Raw genomic sequence first — 23,284 nt, 5'->3', positions numbered from 1 at the left:
AGTGAATGGCCAGCTTTTCATTTCTAGAAAAGTGTGAAAACCTCAAATCAGAAGTTTGGAATGCTATCCAATTAATGGTTGTGGTTTTAGTTTAATTGAATGCATGGATAGTAATTTATGAATTAGGATTAGTGTTTTGTGGAAGGGGTATGGCTTGGCTTTTGTAAGGGTTGAAGTGATTCAAGGCATTGGAAAGGTGATGAGGTTTGAGGTAAAAGATAAGAGAGAAAATGATATGTTAGGATTCATAAATTTTAATTGTGGTTGATTCACAAATCAATTCAAAAGTTGACAGCATCAACTCTTTGCAGTGACAAGTTCTTACAACAGATCCAAGTTATTTTTTCATTGAACCATGGGATATAAATGATGCATGATGTGCTATAGAAAAAGAAGAGAACACAAGGAAAAAAACACAAAAATCTTTCCATGAAAATTCACGTATAGGTTGTAATGGCACCTCTCGTTAGCTCGTATTTTGGAAACTAAATAAACTATTCCAAATAAGGAGGATTCATTAAAGTCTTTTATTTTCAGTGGTGATTTTCAATTTAGGTTGATGGATGAGCATCCAAAGAAGGGTTTAACATTTAAAAATTCCCTCTATGTTAATTGATGAGACTCTAAACTTTCAAAAAATTCCCTCCAAACTTCATAGGCTTACTCTCTTATTTCTAAAAAAAATAAAAATAAAAATATTGTATGGTTAGTTTTCATGATAATGTGCTTTTAAATTGATTTAGTGAAAGTCATCCTTACTTTCATACATTAATTCTCCTCCATTTGATGAACTCTATTTTGTATCGTGTTAACTTTGATGCCTTGCGACTTTTGACTCTTAGCTACCTCTTGGATGATCTCTATTCAACAATGCCCATGCAATTTCCTTTTTTAATCTCATCGCTTACGGTTTTTCGTATGCTACTGCTCATGTGATTTGTCATTGTTTTGCCTTCCTTGCAATCTTCTACTACGGGTTTTGTTCCTTTCAATTTTTCTCTCTTGTGGCTACACTTCATGTGATCTTTTCGGCTATGATTTAAGGTGTTCCTTGTGATTTGATTGTTGTTAGTCATATGAACCTTACAGTTTGCTCACTTTGGGTAAGTTGTCGACTTAATCTTCTAATTTTGTTATTATAATTTGATTGAAATTTGTGATCACAAATATATAGATTTCAGACATGTAAAGAAATATTTACTTGGTTTCTATTTTGAATGATTTTTAATTGGATGCAATTTTTTGTAGCCTTCTTTTGATGCAATTGGGGATCATAGTTTTTTGGGTAGCGTTCACTTTGTATTGAAATTAGGCTTGGTTCTTCTATTTGATGCTCTCTTATCTTTCTTGTTCTTATTCTTTAATTTCTAGTAATTGGTCTGATGCAATTTATTATTTGACTTGAGCATTATTTTCAATTAAAATGTATTATTTATTCACGACCATTAAAATATTTATGTAGGAATTTTCATATTTTTAGTTTGCATTCAAAGAAATAAGTAGTTGTCTAATTAAAGGTTTGCGAATTATGAATTTGATTCGTTTGGGTGATTTTATGCATCTCATGATGGATTTGCATTTGAAAAACTTATATCCTGAGGTGTTCTGCATTACATTGGTGCAGGACCTTAATTGTGGTGGATCCAACCCTGTGATTGTGTTGTGAACATCAAGCTTTTTATTCATATGATGGGAGAGATGAGAGTCACCATTACTCTTTTTAACTTGAGATATTTAAAAATGATGGTTTCTTTTGTAGCATAGTTTTTTTGCTCAGGTTTCTGCTTTTTTGAATAACCGAACAGCCGTATGGTGTTTGGTGCAACAAGTATGAGAAATGCCAGTTGTATGTAGCTAAAAAATAACTTGTTTTTAGAATGACAGTTTATATAGTTTCCCACAAAAGTGCTTTTGTGATTTTTAGTTTTTATTCAATAAATGAATTATTTAGTTTTTTTATATTAGGATATTATAGATATTTATAAAGTTCATTATATTATACATTTCAGTCATTAATGGAATGCAAATCAGTGCCACAACAATTTTTTATCAAATAACAATTCTTTCAGTGTTTTATAACAACTCTTACAGCATTTTATACATCTTAAAAAGACGCTCTCAAATGATTCTGCCTTATTTGATAGCACAACACTATACAATATAGCACTACACTACAAAAGACATCAATGCCAGATGGAACCATTTGTTGACTTGTGGTGTAGTAGACTTGGAACATTTTCCATTCTTATGTTAAATTTTGTGCTTTAGTATCTGCAACCTGAGTTGTTTTTATGAATGAACCATTATTTAATATTGCAAATCATCATGATAATCGCAGAGATACTTGATTTTTCTGCATTTGTTTCACCAACTCCTGAAGAAAAAGCCAAACGTGAAACAGCTGTAGATCGTGTCTTTCAGGTGGTCAAATATATCTGGCCGCACTGCAGAGTATGTTCAGTAGTTGCTTCTTTCGAGTTTTGCGCATATTTGATATCTAAATTTAATTAAAAATGTTCTGCTCTGTATTTTTCTTTTTTTAATATGAATTTAGGTGGAAGTTTTTGGATCATTCAGGACGGGCCTCTATCTTCCCACCAGTGATATTGATGCAAGTATTTTTATCTTCAGATTTAAGCATTCTAATGACATTATGGTAGAATTTACTGATTTTACAATTTATACCATGTTTGGGATTCAAGATAAGCATGTTAGTTCTTGATTGCTTTTTCAACTAGTTTCATTTAAAATTATTGGTTTTCACCTCATATACGATCCTTTTATCCTTTGTTGTTTGTTAATATTTTTGTTTTTCTAATTTATTAATGAAAAAGCCTTCCTTGGTGTTATTTATCTCAGAAATAATGCTAGATAGTATGATAATATTTTTGACTAGCTTATTTGAACTTTTGTAGGTTGTGATTTTGGATTCAAAGGTGAAAACTCCTCAAACTGGTCTTTATGCTCTTTCTAGGGCCTTATCTCAAAAAGGAATTGCTAAACAGATGCAGGTCAGCCTACATATTTTGGTCATTTCACCATATATGAGTTTAAATAGTAGTAGTGATTCCAGTGCTCCATTTTCTTTTTTCTTCTTTCTATTGCTATATCTTTCTTGACGGTAACAGTCAAAAGATGCTCTTTTACTCGTGTCTTATAGTGATCTGCTTTTGTTAAGGTTATATCAAAGGCTCGTGTACCAATTGTGAAGTTTGTTGAAAAGCAGAGTGGAATTGCATTTGATATGAGGTATTCATTCTTCTTACAGATATTTATAATGAAGCAGCAATTTTTTGGGCTTGTTTAAGGTGCTCGTTCTTTGTTAGCAGCTTTTTTGGCCCTTGTTTTATTCTTCATTATGCTGGTTTTCTTGTAATTAATAACTTTTTTATATGCACTTTTTTATCCCAGAACACTCCTATTTATTTTTGTTTTTTCAGCTTGATTCTTCCCTTATACTCTTCTCTCTTGTTGCTGCAAAAAAATATAGCATTCCAAATATGGAAGGTTCAACCACAAGAAATAATGATGGCCTTATTTGACTTTTGATTTGATTTAATAATTCTTCTTGTTGTTGAACATTGTCCAAATGAAGTCTTGTAGGGGTGATTGAGATATAGCAAGCATCACAGAGTGAACACATTCATCCCCTAAACTTATGCTGATCCAATACCCACAGAGTTGAGTACTAAGGGTTGGTTAAATGACCCCAAAGTCCTGGATGCAAGAATAATAAGGAATGGTCTTCAGCTCGTAGATAATTCCTTCTCTTCTGCTTCTTCTCTTTGTTGTAATTACTCTTCAATAAAGGGGAGCTTGTTTTCTTTATAGTGATTCTCTATTTTGGGATAGAATTTTAGATAGTCAAAACCAGAATCCTGTTGCGCATGGTTGCTCTTGAGCATTCTTTCCTTCTAGTCCTTGCCAAAGCTGAGAGGGGAAAGAGTGAGCAAAGGGGCTTGCAGTCTTTGCTCCTGCAAGCGGTGGACACGGAGAATGGGGATAGAGGGATGGTGAGGAGGAGAGAGGATTGGTGAAAATATGAAATCGTTGTATTGGACAATCAGCCATCCGGGGTCCTCATTGCCCACATCTAAAGCACTATCCAATCATTAAAAAACACGGTCCATAATGTCTCTTACCACAATAGGAACACTAATACATCCACACTGGACTCAGATGCAAATCCTTTCATGCAGTCAGAAAATTACCTCTCTTTCCACTGCTCTCCCTTCTAATTATGTCATCTTCCAATCTCTTCTTGTGGAGATCATGTCTAAAATTTTGAGAATTGAAAACATGATCTCTATTACTTCAATAGTTCAATTAAACTGTATTTATATTACAGGAGGTATATTCATATCCTTATTTGAATGCATGAATCAAGTAAAGCATATCTCCTTAAAATTTAAAATATATAACTACTTATCCTAGATTGTAGGTTACTAATCCCGAAATACAAGGATTGATTGCTTCCTAGGTGAAAAATCAAAACAAGAGATATGAGCTAGGATACAAACCTAAATGCGCAAAAGCATTCATGGACCCACTCTTGAGCACAACCAGTTAGTCTTATTGCTCGCCTACTCTGAGTCAATAGGTTCAGATCCATCTGGATTACGATATCCCACTTTGTCATCATTTGTTCTTGTGAATGGCAGTCGATGTGTCAAGAGTTAGAATCCTTCGAATACTAATTTGACTGCCTTGGGAGTGTATTCCCTTTTGGCGATCTTGAATATCTCCTTCAGCCCATCTTGCACTATGGTGGTCTTTATATCAAAACAATGTAATAGTCCTACTCTACTCCTTCAACTTTATTATTGAGATCCTAAATTGTAGGAATCTCTGTGTTTCCTTCTTCATTGTTTAGCATAAGTACCTCTAGTGATCCAAATAGTGAATTGTTCGTCTGTATCAATCCCTGCTCTACTAGTTCTGCCTTCCAACGTAGTCCTCTTACTCCATTGGAGAATAGTGGTATATGAGTTCATTTAAAAGATAAGCCCTCTTGATCAATGACAATTCGTGCTCCATTACTTGCTTGGGTGGTAAAGCCTTCACCTCTTGGAATGGGTAGAAAACTCTTGCTAGTGTGGTTAATCTGCTTGTGCTGGGAAGGGTCAAGCATAGCTGAAACACAAAAGCCGGTCTTATATGCATTTACCATCATCTCACGCATGAGCAATATTATAAAATCAAGTTTGGTAGTAATGATCTTATTTGCTTGATTGGGGGAGGTAAAATTAGGATAATAGTAGTTCTGAAAATTGTATACCTTATATCATATTCTACCAATTTGAACTACTATCGCCATTAGTAGTAGATGGCATCATGCTCCCCATGGTATGGATTGTAAAAAATCATGTGGCATGCATCAAGAGACAAAATCTTGTACATGACCTCATTTGTGTATTCCCGTGATAGTAAACTTCATGGTGTACTACCGATTCATAATTGAATGGAAAATATAAGTTAGATTACACAATTATAATTTCATTGTTTTTCGCTCTCTGAAATGGTGAAGACAAGGGATGAAAACATTTTATAATTTCTAGGAATTAAGTGCAGTATCTATAATCTAACCCTCATCAATTATAAATTATATCATGTAACAAAATTTTGCGTAAGTTATAATTAATAATTTGAATCTAAATATGTAATAGATAAATAGAAAAAATAACTTAATAACAAACAAAATTCAGTATATATCAATATAATCAAGTATCTCACTTCCAATCACACATGATACGAGCTTTACTTTGAATGAATAATATAATCAAAAACCAAATTGCATTGTAGATTCAAAATCACAAAACCAATTTTAACATCTATAAGATTATCACGAGTGAATATGACCTCTTTTCCCTTAGCGCCCTCTGTAGTCGCTTGTGTAAACTTCAAAACTCTCACTTCTTGCTAAAGATCACCCATTAAAGGTCTGTACTCTGCAGCCACTATGCAATGTAAATCAATTTACTGAGAAGTTTTAACTTGGAATACAATGGAATCTGAAAAATCACAGTTCTCCCACATTTATTGTGATTATTGCCACTATAATCTTAAAAAATATTCATCACACTTGTAAGTTTACAAGTGATATGGTTATTTTCTTTTCTTGTCTTTAATTTCATCCAGCCGAACCCCTAGGGGCACCTTGTGCCGCAGGCATAAAAAAACCATATCTCCTTGCTTTTTACAGCATTAGCCTGCATGTAGAATATTCTTATGGTAATTGTAGAAGTGAAATGCACATTTACTTTCATAATGGTCAGGTATAAGGAATTTATTAATCTTTTATGAAGCTGGAAGTTATTGATTTAAATATCATCCTGTTAATTCGAACTTGATTGTCTCTCTCGATAAGAGGTAAGATAGTGTCCTCATATTAAGATTTAAGGGAAACTTGTAATTTTAGATTCAAGTGAACTGTTCATATTGTTTGCTAATTTCTTCAATAAAGAATTTTACATGTTTTTCTATAATTAAAATCTGTTAATGTCTAAAGTTTTGCAAGTCAGTGAAATTTTGATACGTTGATGGGTTATCCTTATGTTTGTATTTATAGTTATTGATTTTCTTGACAGTTTTGATGTGGATGGTGGTCCAAAAGCTGCCAATTTTATCAAGGTATCTCTTTTAAACTTATCTTTAATAGGCATGTGCTTTTCGTTATTTTTTTCCTTGAGATACGTTATTTGATTATACCTAATCGAGTTTTGCATAAGCATATATAGGATTAAGATCTCTTGGACAGACATGCTGTGCTTTCTGTCTTCGTTTTTGTTATTTAACTTATTTTATTCGATTGTGTATCTTCAAGTTGTTTAATGTAATTTTGATTATATTCATTTAATCTATGCAATACATTTTCTTGTTTAGTTTTTATTGAATTATTTATTAGAAAAAGATCAAAATAGTCCCCAACTAAATTAAATAGTCATTTTGGTCTCTCAATTCCTTAAAGTGGAACCAAAATAATCCGACTATGAGACTATTTTGATTCCTTTTTAAAAACTTGAAAGGCCAAAATGATCCTTATAATATAGTTGGGGATCATTTTGGTCATTCATAAAGAGTCAATAGACCATTTGGTCCTTTTCTGAGTTATCTTCAACTTGCTTGATGTAATTTATTCATGTTTAATTCATTTTATTCATGCTATATATTGTGTTAATGCTGGTAATGTATGCAGAAGCAATCAATTTATGATCCATCCATGTGATCGTAGGAAGGAATATTTTTTGGACGCTTGTGCGATGTGAAACTATTTTTAGTTTGTAAGGATTGAGAAAGTAAAATTTTAAAGAGTGCTTATAGGGTACATTGAAATGATGTATGGTTTTAGTGACAATTAACATCATAACTTTGGTAGATTTTTAAAATAGATTGATTGAGGCTTATTATAATAAGAAATCTATAATGGGTTGGGTTTAAAAAGGCCAACCATTCAAGTTTTTACAATGTGTTTAGTTTAACTTAATAAATGTTCCTAATGACAGAATTAATTATTATAATAAGGAAACTATTATGGAATTTAGGTTTAGAAAGGCCAGCCATTCAAGGTGTTACCTTGTGTTTGGTTCTACTTAAAAAAAATAAAATTCCTGCGAGTATAATTAATGTAGGATAACTTAGGCTTTAGGGTTTGTAAGTATGAGATGTAGAAAGTCATGCAGAAACATATAAAATTTACAGGTCATAAACACTTAATGTGCCAAAATAAAAGTGAACTTTTATTTCGAGTTTCATCCTCCTTAAAAAGAAAGGACTGTAGTTTATAAAATTTGAATTCAATAAATAAATATATAACTGTGAAATTTGCAAAGATATCTGGTTTTACATTTGCATTAGGTCTTCAATGTATTTTACAAAAGAAATTCATTATACAATCCAAATACTTGAGTTCAATGCTCGTATGAAAATTCACAAAGTTGATGTTCGAACCTAATCCTATGTTGACAAGTAGACAAAATTAATAAGGTTTAAATAACAAAATAAAATTATTTAAAATCCTGACGATGCCATGTTGACAAAAAATATCAATTGAAGGGGTTAATATCTTTCAAAATGCTCCCAAATTCTAAAGTTAATCATTTGATGCTTAAATTAAAAGAAATAAAAATCTAATATTTATCAAAATTAAAAAAAAAAAACTATCATCCAAGATAATTAAATCAAAATCCATCCTCCTTTCGTAATCGTTTATCAAGAGCAATAAATTTGAGAATAATCTTTACTCACAAAGAGACAATGGTTGATCGAGCGTATCGCTATGATTCATTCTCAAATGATCTCTCCTTAGGATATATTATGTATCCTCTAACTGGTGGTTCTACCGCGAAATGGAACCACATTTAAATGGTTATGTTCAGGGTCTTTTGAAGGGGTGGTTTTGCTGCAAAATAGCATTATTACATTGCAATTATAAATAAATCATATAATGCATTTGATAGGGCACAAAACCTTTTATTAATTAAGGTTAATTTGAATTTATTCCCTTAGACAAACATCCACCTCAGATTTGTAAGGTACTGTTTGACGAAGCAACTTGTAACTATCAATAAGAATCCTTCAGTCTGGTTGTGTCAACTTCCTCCTCTAACTAAGTAGACTATTGACCACAATAACTCGGGGACAACATAATCATGTGATCCCCCATCATCCATTTTAAATATAGGGTGATAAATTTCAATTGCAAATCCTAAATTAATTTGTGCCTATTATACGCACGTTACCTAGCGCTTAGCTAATGACTAGACTTAATTGAAATTTCTCTCTTATTATCGGGAGAAGTATGGGATACTTGGAACTATACCATAAAGTCCTCGCAAAATGAGGGCCTAGTTTTTGGATAGTCTTTTATCTTCAATCTAATACGCCTTCTAAAAATTAACCGACAACATCCCAAAACTCTCTTAGCAGGGAGGCTAGTGGATGAATTTTTGAAGCCCATAATACTCGAGTAGAAGTGCAATAAAAATTAAATTTTGAAGATTCAGTTACAGCCATTGGAGGGGGTGCCAAATAGAAGTTGCATGATGCGTCCGACTAACAGAAGTCATGGTGTGAGGTGAATACAAAAGTGTAGGAGGATCCAATGGTTGTATGAAGACTTAATCAAGTACCAAATAAAAAGCCAGAGTTATTGAAGTCATTACCTGAAACTCACTAGCTAGGGTTTAAAAATGGTTGTTCACTGTTAGACTGGCCTAATGGACTGGTCCAGCCGGTCCACACGGGGTTGGCTTTGGCGGAATAGAGGCAAAAGAATTCCGCCTCTCCTGTACGTCGCTCGAATCTCCGGGTCCAATGGTCCAAAGGGACTATTTAGAGATTTCCTTTTTGATTATATGCATTAAATAGTTTGTTTTTCGAGGGTTAGGGCATCTTGAATTTTGTTGAATTTGAGATCGCTTAGGCTTTTTGGGATCTAGCGATGTCTAGAGATTGGGAGAGAAGGATCCTCCTCTCAAATTGAGGATCAATTGTATCTTGCATTTTCTTTTCCGTTGGTTTGATTTTTACAATAAAAACTACCGTTTTTGTTTGTTTTCCATTAGATTTGTGGAGTTTTTATGTTGTTTTCCTCAATCTTGTTAGGGTTTACTTGAGATCTTCAAGTATTTCATATCAAATTGGTATCAGAGCAATTTCCTGGGTTGAAATAGAAGTCTTCATCACTGAATTTTGTTGTTTTTCGTATCTGATCGGGTTGTCTTCTCTGATTGGAGGTCGGAATTTGCGTCAAACTTGCAGCTCTTGCTATTGGAGCCTAAATCGAAGTTCCCATGACATGAAGAAAGGTAGACTGTTGGAAGGGGAGATCATACAATTGAAAACTAAAATTTCAGATCTCCACACTCAACTTTCAGATGTCAAAAGTCAAATTTCAGCCATCAATGAGAAGATGGACGGAAATTGTTTCAGCATAGGGGAGATGTTGAAGAAGTTGCTCGAGGTCCAATCCAAAACGGTGTCGTCAGAGGCGAGGGAAGTCTTCAACAATCTAGGAAGCAGGAAAAACTCTAATCCAATAAGACAAAGGGATGATCAGGAGGTGGAGACTCAAAAGGAAAAGAGAGAATGCCTCCTCTAGAGCTTGCTCCTATGGAGGAGCCGGGTCGAGCATGCAGATTCAATCCAGCATTAAATACAAAGCCGTAGAAGTTACAGAAGGGAAATAATTGAATGGAGTAGAATTTGTTAACAGGAAATTATGCTAAAACATATATCCACATGAAAGAGATCTAGTGGACAGAGAGCGGCATGAAGGAAATGAAGCCATTGGATGAGGATCCACATCAATAATGGTCCCTTTTGCTATTTATTTTTCATTCAAGTATGTCTTACAACTTAATATGACTATGGATCGTCCTTGTGGATCAGCGCCTCATGTGGGATGTGTCTGCCTGGCCTTTGGATGAGGAAGATTTATTTTGATGACTCTCTTTTTTGAGATAAGGGAGGAAATTTTCTTTTGATCAGAGGGCTTATATATTTGATGTTACATTGCGTCCATCCTGGAAAGATAGAAATAGGTCTGCAAGCATCGACATTTTAAGCCAAGTCAATTTCTATTGGTTAGCATAATGCGCCATTTATTAATCATTTTACCTCAATGTATAAATTAAAAATACTTATTTACTTTCTATATTGCTTGAGACCTACCTCACTAGCATATCTTTTGGACCAACATGTCTTGCCATGTGACTTGAATTGAATTGGCAGTTCATGAACATTGCATGAAATTGATTCAACAAAATAGTGAGAAGACAGGATGGTAAAATCCTTCTTATCCATGATGTGTGAAGTTTGTTGTAGACAGAATTAGATATCATACTTTGCTGATGAACTAGTTGTTCTTGAATTCAACCTTCATACCTGCGTATCAAGAAAGAATAGAGAACCAAAAATAGGGGGAAGAAGGAATAACCCAGTCTTTCTTTGTAACTCAATCTTGAAACAGTGCATGATATTTATATATATAAAGAGAGGAAAGTTAAATTAGCATAATAATAGAATTTGTTATAATCAAGTGGCTGTGATTAAAGAAGTAGTTAGAATTATATGGTGTTGATTGAATTAGCTTAAGTAGTGATGTAGGCAGGGGGGGGTGTCAAATCAAACCAAAAAAAATTGGTTTTGACTTCCCTTGAGCTTGCTAGCTCAATAAATTTTGAGCTGAAATTTAGCACATTATGAGCTTGTTTTTAGTTCATTTATTGAACTAAAAGTTAGCTCATTATCAGCTAGGTTTTAGTTCATTTAATATCTTATTTATGTAGTTTTTTATTTATAGTTTTATCTCTTAAAATTCTGAGTTTGTCCCTTGGGATTCCAAAATGGCTTTTGGATTTCCTATGTTGGCTATTTTCCGTGCTTGGCTCCTTGGCTTCCTCGATTGGCTGCTGGGTGGCCTTTCCCGTGCTTTGGTGCCTCGGTTCCGTGCGGGCCTCTTGGGTTTCTGCGGCTGTCTCTTTGGGTCCTTGACTGGGCTGTTTCCCGTGGCTGTATGGGGGCTTTTCCGTGGCTTTGATGCTTTGTTTCCTGGAGTTGACTGTTGGCTTTTCATCTCCCTCATTTAATATATAACGTGAAAGGTTTTTGGGCCTGTTTGTATTCCCCTCTCATGTCTATAAATAGTAGGTGTTTTGTGGCTGTTTTAGAATGTTATGTGATTGATTTTTGGAAGCCAAAACCTGCGGGTTTCTTCGTGGAAAAGCTTGTGAGCTTCTTTCATTCTCCTTCTTCTCTAGGAAAGCTTGCGAGCTTCTCCTCCTCCTTCGTCTTGGCTTCTAACCTCTTCGTCTCTCCGCAAGTGCCATTCCATCTGTATCCTTCTTCTCTTGGAAAGCTTCTTTAGGTGTTTTTATTTGTGTCGTTTGTAAGAGTTGCAAGATGTCTTGTTTGAGTCGCTTGAGTCAAAAGTTTGTAAGTGTCTTTTATATGAAATGTAAGAGTTTGTTTTTCTTCTTATTTTGCTAAGTGTGTCCCTTCTCTTGTTATTTTTGTGATAAAAAAATTGGGGCCCTCTCCCAGATTTTTGATTGCCTAAAGTAGTGACAAACGATGAATATGGGAGCTACTGTTGTTGTTGCCTTTATTCTATTAATAGGGCTCTTCAAGCTGGTGGTGTTGGAGATACCGTAAGCTTGTGAAGCAATATGATGAACAATAATTTCTTGGGAGCTGATACAATTTCTAATAAAATGATAATCCACCTCAATGTGCTTCGTCCTTGCATGGAAGATCGGATTGTTAGCTAGAGCAAGAGTGATGTAGGCAAAACTTGCCTATTGGTGTTCCCCATGCTGATTTTTAATTCCCAAAAGTTGCTCCTTTGTTTGCTAGTTTTTTTTTTGGTTTTTTTTGGCATTTTTTGCTGGGTTGAAATTTTCCAATTGGGCTTGGCCCATTTTTCCCATGTTTTGGCTAGCTGTTCGGATCCTGAGCTGGCTGTTTGATTCTTGGGTTGGCTGTGCCTCTCTCTTGAGTATTTTCCATGCTTTGGTTGCTCCCATTGGATCCTTGGGGCAGCACCTTTTTGGGGGTTGGCTGTTGGTTTTTTGGGCTGTTCGGATCCTGTGTTGGCCAATGGTTTTTTGGCTGTTTGGTTCCTGGGCTGGTTGTGCCCTCTCTCTTGGGTATTATTTCCCATGCTTTGGTTGCTTCCATTGGAGTTTTGGGGCGCCACCTTCTGGAGGGTTGTTTGTATTTTTTCCCCTATTTATAGGGGGTTGTTTGCTGTTATTAAGATAGTTTAAGAAATGAAAATTTTTGGAGCATGAAACCTGCAGGTTTGGAATAGCTTGCGAGCTATTATCTTCTACCTTCCTCTCTTCTTATAATCCGTCTCGTTCTCCAATATCTTTCTTCCTACGGTAGCCCTTCTAATTGTATCCTTCTTCTCTAAACTTTATTAGTAGTAAGTTGGTTATGTTGTTTACAAGTTGAAAGTAGTGTTGTATTTTTGTATTTGAAATTGTTTTGTGTATGCTTAAGCTATATTGTAAGGAAGTCTTGTTTTTTTGGCAATCTTGTAGTGTCTTGAGTTTTCAACCTTAGCATCCTATTTTGTTTGTAATTTTTGGTTGCATCATTTTGGTATTAGAGCGTTTAGGTTATTCGTTATCATGTGTGTCTTTTAAAAGAAATGGAAAGGCAAAACAATCAAATTGAAAATAGTGTTGTATTTTTATATTTGAAGTTGTTTTGTGTATGTTTAAGCTATATTGTAAGGAAGTCTTGTTTTTTTGACAATCTTATAGTGTCTTGAGTTTGCAAGCTTAACATCTTATTTTGTTGGGGTAATTTTTGGTTGCATCATTTTGGTATCAGAGCGTCTAGGTTATCATGTGTGGGTTGACCTCATTTTTATATGAGGTTACTAGGACCAATCCAGACCCAATGGATCTTGACCTTAGAGCTTTCTCCAAAGCCTCTAATCACACGCAAAACTTTAATCCTGACCTCTTGAGCATCAAACTGCATTTTGGTGGACCCATTTTGACTCTTAGTTGACCAGGGGTCAAAATGACCAAAATGTCTCTTAAGGGCAATTTTGAAGTTTTCTCCAAACTTCAACTTAACCTTTTCAAATTAAATCTCAAAGCATCTTCCAATGCAGTCTAATCATTATTAGGAGTGCAGTGGACTCAAACCCATCCTACTTGGTCAAACCAACTCACTCTCTTCCATATGCTCAAGCTTCAATCCTTAAGCCTCAAACTTTCTTCAATCCATCTAACCAGCTCAAGGCATTTCTCCATGCAACCTCACCATATTATGTGTCATGTTGACTAGTCAAACAGTCAACATGAGCACTAGAAGTGGTCAAACCTAGTCAAACACCCTTTAAATTCCAAACACATTGCTTGTAAGCATAGGGATATGCTTAGTCAGCAGAGAAGCATTCCTCCTTGCCACCTTAGCACTTTGTTTGACTGGTCAAATAGTCAAACCAAACTCTCAAATAGTCAAATGAGTCAAGGATGGCCAAATCATTTAGCTTAAGCTAACCCACTCCATTTAAAACCAGTCCAGATGTCTAAACAGCTTATGGAATATTCTTAATAGTTTTCTTAACCCTTGGATGGAGATCCAATGGCTCACATCAATCCCACATTCTCACATAAGGACAAAGCTCACTTTTCATGTGGCTTGTCCTTTGATCCTCTGCTCCCAACTACCCATGGACACTTGGCAACATCCCCGTAACCCCCTCAATTAATCCCAGCCCTCCATTCAATCTGGAGGGGATTGAATAGGCAAAAGGCTAAAAATCAAGATCATTCTAACCCTAACCTTATCGCACCTCTCAAGCCTCCTCCAGATTAACTGAGAGTTCATTTGAGCTCTTAAAACATCCCTTCAAACATTTCAAGCTTTACTCGACCGGTTAAGGCTCGTCGGCGACCAGATTCCGACGAGCTTCAGCCATCTTCCGTCCAAGGCCTGTAGCATGCGATGGGGAGCTTTTCAGGCCAAGGTTTTTGAAGATGGATTAAGCGTGGACAATCTACAAATGCAACAATTCCTTAAACGATTTAATCCGTCCAGAAATCAAGGTGAAAAATTAAATCCTAATTTAGGACACTTATGATTAAATAACATTTGATTAAGCGTGTTTTAAGCCTTTTAAAAAATCCACATTAATTATGTTCATTCCAATTATTTATGTTTAAAATTTCATGAACTTTGATTGTTTGGATTGGGAGAACGAGGAGAAAATCAATTCTAGGGCGTCATTCACAGTTCGTTGCGAATGTACATTTTCTGGTCCGTTGATCCTCCGATCAACAATCCAGATCATGCAATTCGTGATTCTATTCGACCACGAATACGCTCTGGCTGTCTAATCTCCCATTCGGCTGCATCTAGACCGCTCGTTCCATACCGTGGGGCATCCAACGGCGCCGATCGTCCGCTGACATGGATAAGAGCCGCGCCCGTGGCTTAGTGATTGCCTAATCATTGCTGGCGGCGCAATGATTTTCCACGATCTGTATCCCCTAATCCGACGAAGCCACGTATCCCGCGCCGACGCCGGCGCCGCCAAACACTTTTAAATGATTTAAATCATTTTAAAACTAGAAAATTTCAAAAAATTATTAAAATATAAATACTAATCCAAAAATTTATTGTAATATATCAAATTTTTCAGAAAATTAAATACTTTAATTTGAAATTAATATTAGTTTAATGTATTTTATATATTTTAAATCATTTCAAATATTAAATATTTAGTATTTTAAATTAATATATAATTAAAAATACCTAAATTATTTTTAAAATTTGATTGATATATTTTAAATATGTTGTACTTAACACTTGAATATTTGATTAATATTTAAGTAATTTTAATTCAAATAATTTTCAAAAATCCAAAGAACCTCTATTTTAAATCATTCTAAATTATTAAAATATTATCAAATTTATTTTAAAACTATTTTAAAACTATTTTTAAAATTTGTTTAAAATTATTTTAAGCTATTTTAAATTTTTCTAAAATTTCTAAAATTAATTTACTTTCATATATAAAATTAATTTTAAAATTATATATGATTAAATTTTAAGAGTCTTGGGTGGGGTCTTCAAATTTTAAGCATGAGTTGAGCTTGAATGAATATATTTGATGGGGTTGGTTAGTGAATAATTATCCTAATTATTCACTAATCAATTCGTTAATTATCCATGATTAACTTTGTATCTTATATGCTTAGGAAGCATACACCACTTAGCTTAGGCTGTCATAGATCTAGGAATTGATTGTGATTGTGTTTATGCATGTATATGTTAATCAATGGTTATAAACTTTGATTTAAGCCTAATTAATTTAGTGACATCATTAAGGACAATAATTAAGGACCTTTGTCTAAAAAATTTAAATTAATTATAGAAATTAGGATACACCTCTTTTTGAGATGAAATTTGAACCATTTAAACTTAGTGACATTCTCGCTCTAAGGAAAACTTTTTAGAACATTTTGAAGTCATTAAGCTCTTTAATTAATTTTCTTAAAATTAAATCTTTAATTAAGCCCTTAAAACTTCTAGAAATTCTAATAAATCAAATTTAAATTCAAAAAATATAAATAATACCTCAAACTTTCCAGAATTCAAACCTCAATTCAAGAAAATTAAAAGCCCTTTGATTTGACAGCAAACCTTAATTTAATTTTAAGTGAAATTCAATATTTAATTATTTTAATTAATTAAAAATATTTAAAAATTCTAGAAAACTCTCTTGGAAATCTCTCCTTAGGTTAGTCGTGACATTTGGAGTTGATTTCAAGAAATTTGGAGTTCAGTTGGACTCAAAATATTAAAAAGTCTCTTTAGAAATTCAGTAAATTGTCGAACTTTGAAAAATCATAACTAATTAAAAAAAATTTAAATTAAACAACCTCTAAGATATTCAACTCATATAAAAAATTTAATATTTATTAAAAATATTAAACTTTCAGAAATCATTCAAATTTGAAAAAGTCAACTTTTGATCAAACTTAAGTCAAAATCAAGTCAAAACTTTAAACATTCATAACTAAATGTAGAAAAATTCAAATTCAGCAAACATAGTGTCTAGCAACTCATCTTAAGGTCTAATATTTGGTAAAAATATTAAATTACCAGAAACCGCTCTTAACTAAAAAGTTAATTTTTAACCCCTTAATTAAATGATTAAAATAATCCAAAAAATTCTTAAAATTCAAAAATCATTTTAAAATTTCTTATTAACCCTAGAACCAGCAATCAATTAACTTTAATTAAAATTCATTAACTTTTAAACTTTAATCAACTTAAGTCACTTAACTATATCGGGTACCACTGGGTAACCCAGGCCTACGAGGCTATTAAATTATCCACAAGGTGAAATAAACTTCATGGCATCGGTGAGAAACAAATGTGGTATCTAACAAACAATTAAAATCAATCTTTAAACCAATATCAAATCATTAATATTTAAATTTTAATTAAATTTTCTCTTAAGCCTTTCAACCAACTAGAGTCAAACAACTTTAACTAATTACCCTACATATGATATATCCAAACCACACAGCCTCCCTCACACACTTTAGATGATTTATTAGGACAACTAACTCTAGTCTTAGGTTAGGTCGTTGTTTACGCTGTGCCGGGTTTTCGAGTTTTCACTTCATGCTATTTAATGATATTGATGTGACTGTTTACTTATTTTCTGCATTCTATGATGTGATTGGATTGTGCGTTAGATTTACCCTTAGGTTAGGAACGTTTTATACTAATTCAATCTTATGCAGGTAACTATGCTCAATTGCTCATACAGGGCAATAAAATAAAGGGGGCATAAAAAAAATGGTTTGCACATGTGCTTTAAAAATTTGCTTAAGTCCTCCTTTAAATTAAAAGAGCATGGCCAAGCGTGGCTATGATTTGTGCAATTTAAATTTTATATCTATTAACTACTACGGATTATATATATCTGCTGATTATTAGGATAACCCTATAGGATCGAGTCTAGAATTTTTATTTTCCAAATGTAATTGGATATAATTTGAGTTGTAATGTATTAAGTGTTTTGAAATTGGGATGTTAAACATCTAATTTGGAATCCAAAGAGGAAGGGACATCCCTTAGGGATGATTTTGAAAATATCAAAAGAGGAAAGATAACACCTCATCCAAGGAGGGATTTTTTTCATTTGGATAACCGGACACGGCGATCCAAGGAGTTGTTGAAGGACGAAGAAGTGGAAAGCGAGAAGACCCATTCTCAAAGTCACTTGAGTCTTAGGATTAGAAATCCGGGCTTGTAGTTAGCGGATCCAATTAAAAATTTAACTCCGATAGAAACTCTAACGGTCCTAAGAAGTAAGCTCGGACTCACCGAGGGTTTTTCATGCATCATATTATACCTTATCTACCTTGTTAACCATTTTCCCGCCTGCGGGTTTTGGCAGACCACCTAGCCTATGAGGGTGCAGATTTATCAAGGGGATGTTCTGCAATCTCTAGGGAAAAACATATTTTTTTAAGCCTAATTTTTTAAATTGCTTCATTTTGATTCATGCATTTAATCGAGTTGACTAACATGCATTGCATTAATAACAAACTTAAAACTGTTTGAATCTTTAATTGTATTTACTTAGACATCAATTACCCAACATATGTTAAGGGGCCAATTAGGAATCTGCTCTAGATGTCGGCTCCGATTTTCTTAAACTCAATCTAATTAACATCCTTAACCACTCTTTCATTAATGATCGAACACATGGTTTTGAAGCGTTTAGGTGGTTTAGCTGGCTCCCCAATCCAGGCCGAGGTAAGTGCAGATTTGCATTTCATTAACTAGGTTCAGGCTACTAATTTCCAGTGCCTAATTTAGACTTAGGTTCTGAGACAGGCTCGGGCCTTAAGATCTCAACCTTCGGGAATTGAATCTCAATTTTCTAATAAAATTGACCATTTAAACTTAAAATATCTTTTAATCAAATTCAAGCCCAACACTTAGGATAGATTGAGGTGTTTCTGAAGTAATTCATAATCTCAAAACACCACCTATCATTCCTCCTTTGACTCCAAAAATAAGTGTTCAAATTTGATCCAAATCCCTGTTCAAATTCCAAACCTTACCTTCCTTTGATATCAATCTTTGAAATCTTAAATAAATTTATACCGCTATTTTAATCGAGAGTATTTGTAGGAAAACTTTGGTTTCCCTACGATGTAATTAATTATGAGGGCTTGCGCTTGTAGGAGATTTAAAAACCCAGACCTAAACTATCGAAAATCATAATTTTCAAATAATTGATAATAGGCAATATCATCTTTCCTCGGGAAGATTTATTGCTTTATTATCATTACTTTGATTATGAAATTAATGATCTCATATCCGGATCATTATAGTTAAACACTCGATTGAATTTAATGTTGACCCTCCGGGGTCATATGTGATTCTTTCCTGAGTTTGACTATGATAATCAGTAGGGGTGTCAATTCGGGTCAACGGGTCGGGTTCGGGTCGAACCCGAAACTGACCCGGCACTGTTCGGGTCAACCCGAACCCGACCCGTTTTTAAAAACGGGTCAGGTTTCTGGACCCGAACCCGACCCGATTCGGGTCCGGGTCAACCCGACCCGACACGAATGACCCGGAATTGACCCAAAATTGCTAATTTTCGGGTCAAAAATCGGGTCAATCTCGGGTTTTCGGGTCAAAATCGGGTCAAAAACGGGTCAATCTCGGGTTTTCGGGTCAAAAATGAGTTTTCGTGTCACTTTCGGGTCAATTTCGGGTTGGCGGGTCAACCCGAACCCGACCCGATTTTTAAAACGGGTTGATTTCATGAACCCGAACCCGACCCGTTTCGGGTTTGGGTTGACCCGAACCCGGATTTTTCCGGGTCGGGTTCGGGTCGTGTTTCGTGTCGTGTCAAAAATTGACACCCCTAATAATCAGGATGAATTGAAAGTTTTGTGTTTTGAACCCATTAGGGAATGATATGTTCACCTTTCGAAGTGATATATGATTCATAATGACACATTCAATTTTAAAATTTAAGAAATTAAACTTTCCCAAAGAAAATTAATATTTTTTAAAACCACACATTTTAAATCAAATAGTGTCTTTTTTTAAAAAAAAATGGAAAGTCAAAACAATCAAGTTGATGGCAAACAAGAAAGTCATTTATCTATGCCTTGGATTCGTGAGGACATGCTTCCAACAATAAAATGGATTCCACCTCGAGCATATTCTTCTAATCTCCTCTACAAAACGACCTTCTCAAGATTCAAAGGCAACTGCATTTCAGTGCCGAGAGATTTGAAGCTAAGATGCTTCAACTCCTGTTCGAATTTGAACGAGAAAAGGAGATCATCAAAAGAAAGTATGACATGTTAATTCAGGAAGCATGAGTGACGCCTTTGGAGCATCTTGGAAGTTTTAAGGCGATCTCATCAGGAGTTGAGAATTTTCCACATGGGGAGAATTGATGTAGGCAAAACTTGCCTATTGGTGTTCCTGCCTATTGGTGTTCACCATGCTGATTTTTAATTCCCAAAGTTGCTCCTTTGGCTTTGATTTTTTTTGGGAATTTGGTCTTGGTATGAAATTTTCCTATTGGGCTTGGCTCATTTTTCCCATGTTTTGGCTAGCTGTTCGGATCCTGAGGTGGTTGTTTGGTTCCTGGGCTGGCCGTGCCTGTCTCTTGGGTATTTTCCATGCTTTGGTTGTTCCCATTGGAGGCTTGGGGTGGCACCTTTTTGGGGGTTGGTTGTTGGTTTTTTGGGCTGTTCAGATCCTATGCTGGCTAATGGTTTTTTGGTTTTTTGGTTCCTGGCTGGCTGTGCCTCTCTCTTGGATATTTCTCATGCTTTGGCTGCTCCCATTGGAGTCTTGAGGCGGCAGCTTTTGGGGGGCTGTTTGTATTTTTTTCCCTATTTATAGGTGGTTGTTTGCTGCTATTAAGAGTTTTAGAAATGAAAACTTTTGGAGCATGAAACCTACGGGTTTGGAATAGCTTGTGAGCTATTGTCTTCTACGTCCCTCTCTTCTTATAATTCGTCTCGTTCTCCGATCTCTTTCTTCTCTCCACGGTATCCCTTCCAATTGTATCATTCTTCTCTAAATTTTATTAATAGTAAGTTGGTTGTGTTGTTTACAAGTTGAAAGTAGTGTTGTATTTTTGTATTTGAAGTTGTTTTGTGTATGTTTAAGCTATATTGTAAGGAAGTCTTATTTTTTTGGCAATCTTGTAGTCTCTTGAGTTTTCAACCTTAGCATCTTATTTTGTTTGTAATTTTTGGTTGCATCAAAGAGTGGAAATGTTATACGTCGGTTGAGAAATAGGAAACTGTAATTCACTTAAGAAATGACTAACCAAATAAGATCAGCTGCAATTGTAGCTATATTACGATATTCAGCTTTAGTTGAGGAATGAGCGACAATAGACCATTTCTTAATGCACTAAGAGATTAGTGTGTTTTCAAGATATGCACAATAACCAGTTGTAGATTTTCTATCTATCTTATCTTTCGTCCAATCGGAGTCAGAATAAGCTCGCAAATGTGAATTACCATGAGTAATTGGAAGACCATAATCGGAGGTTCCTTGAATGTATTGAAGTAGGTGTTTGAGAATAAAGGCGACAACAACAACAACAACGCCTATATTCACTGTTTGCGACTACTTATGCTAATTCAATCAGTACCATACAATTCTAACCTTTTCTTTTATCACAATCACTTGGTTATAACAAGCTTTGCTATTATGCCGATTTAGCTTTCCTCTTTATATATATATAAATAATATGAATTATTTTAAACTTGAGTTGAAAGGAAAGACACTGGGTTTTATTTTTTCTTTCCTCTATTTTTAGTTCTTTGTTATTTTTTAATATATTTGTATGAAGAATGAATTCAAGAACAACTAATTCATCAACAAGGTATAATGTCTACTTCTATATGCAACAATCTTCACATGGTATTAGAGCCAAAATAAGTCTCACGACATTCATATTTCAAGGACCTGTTTCTGTCTTTTTACATCATGGCTTCGAAAACTTATATGAGCAATAATACAGATGTTTTTCTATTAACCGAATGCTTACCTATTTCTCCAATACTTAAATTTTTTTATGTCAACCATTAAAAATGTAATCACTATTCAACTGACAATCACCTCACCTTGAGGTCTCATGGGCTTAAGCTTTTTCGAGCAAATGGATTTGAAGGTTATTTGGATGGCACAGTTGCTCGTCCTTCTCAACAGATAAGTACTGCAGCTGGTGAAGTAGTTCCTAATCCTCATTATTCCACTTGGATGCTCGTCGATCAAAATCTCGTAATGGCATTATTTTTCTCAATCTCTACATCGTTGCTGCCTTATATTTTGAACCTTGATTCATGTGCTAAAATATGAAATACAATTGATAAAAGCAAGGTTTAAAATTTTACAATTGGGTATTGAGACAATTTTTATTTGTAAAACTAGGTGTAAGCCTCAAGGCGTTTTGAGGCATGAGTCTAAAAATTTACAAATTGCATAAAGTGAAAATAAATATTAAAAGTGATTTTTTATATAATACCCAATTAATATGTTAAAGAATGACGTATCAACTTTTTGAACTTTAAAGTAGTAACAAATTGACATACATATGAAAAAAAATTGTACAGACGTAAAGTGACAAGTAATAAATTGTGTGAAATAAAATTGAAATCCAAAAGCAAAACAATATAAAATATAAGAATTGCATAAAAGTATCATATAACATCAAGTACAACTTTAATTGCATAAAAGTATCATATAACATCAAGTTCAACTTTAATTTATTCTTTCTCAGTTCCCTGTTCATTCACAATTAATTCCTAAAAAAAGTTAAAATAGTTGGCAACAACTTAGAATCATATATATGGCCATCACTGAGGAGGTCTTTATTTGAGTCGTAGTCATAACAAATTGTTCTCTCCACTGTCTCATCCTGTGGAGTCAATTGCCTTCTAATTTGCTTCTTTATTTATTTTAGTCATATTCAATCTTTTATAAATGTTTGCCATTAATATAAAGATGAGAAAAATACTCCCAAAGTTTTAAAGGAGGTGATGTTGACGTGTGGCTTTCAAGTGATCTCCGGCGGTGGCTACGATAGTGGCGGTCTGGAGGTTGAGGCAATCAAGAGGAAGTTGTTGAGGTTCGGGGGTGCATTAAGGTTTGTTTTGCTCCAGGTTTTAGTTTATTATTTAGCTAAGTTTTAATAAAAATGTTTATAAATAGGGTGAAGCGTATGCCTCAAGCTAGCGAGTCGAGGCACACCTCAAGGTAGGCCTCAACCAAGTTGAGGCGCAAGCCTTGTAAAAAAAAAGCTTGAGGCGTAAGCCTCAAGGTATTTTTCATTGAAATTGTGTTGAGGCGAGCCTTATATTGCGCAACTATAAACAATGGATAAAACACTTCAATCTATCAACCGTTCCCGCATAATTCAGTTGAAAAATGAGTTCCATCATATATCATTAAACAACAAAGTTATGTAGCAATGTTTTTCAGAAATTAAATTGAAAGTTGACACTATAAATGCTGCAGGGTGTCCCAGAGACATTATATTATATACTCTTAATGGACTTTCTTCTTCTCATCAGACATTCAAAACGGTGATCAGAACTAACGTTCAACCCTCAGTTTGGATGATTTCTACTCCTTATTGTATAGTGAGGAAATAAATTTTGCAAATGAAGCTGCTCTAGAACTTCAAGCTGTTCAAAAATTTGAACCCTCAATGGCGTTAACTGCATCTGGTGGTTCGGGTATA

At 34.4% G+C, this 23,284-nt stretch overlaps 1 protein-coding gene across 2 annotated transcripts in view; it reads left to right on the top strand.

The window, feature by feature from the left end:
- LOC110115711 (terminal nucleotidyltransferase 4A) overlaps positions 1 to 23,284 on the top strand; it is a 38,026-nt gene that overhangs the window by 1,184 nt on the left and 13,558 nt on the right. For both annotated transcript variants that reach the window (XM_020849027.2, XM_020849028.2), the window contains exons 2-6: positions 2,339 to 2,451; positions 2,555 to 2,611; positions 2,916 to 3,011; positions 3,179 to 3,249; positions 6,588 to 6,630. In XM_020849027.2, coding sequence (XP_020704686.1) covers positions 2,339 to 2,451; positions 2,555 to 2,611; positions 2,916 to 3,011; positions 3,179 to 3,249; positions 6,588 to 6,630 — 380 coding nt within the window. The remainder of the gene's footprint in view (positions 1 to 2,338; positions 2,452 to 2,554; positions 2,612 to 2,915; positions 3,012 to 3,178; positions 3,250 to 6,587; positions 6,631 to 23,284) is intronic.

This window comes from Dendrobium catenatum, unplaced genomic scaffold (assembly GCF_001605985.2).
Source record: "Dendrobium catenatum unplaced genomic scaffold, ASM160598v2 fragScaff_scaffold_1260, whole genome shotgun sequence".
In the NCBI taxonomy this organism is placed as follows: domain Eukaryota; kingdom Viridiplantae; phylum Streptophyta; class Magnoliopsida; order Asparagales; family Orchidaceae; genus Dendrobium; species Dendrobium catenatum.
This window is presented reverse-complemented; position numbering and strand designations above follow the sequence as displayed.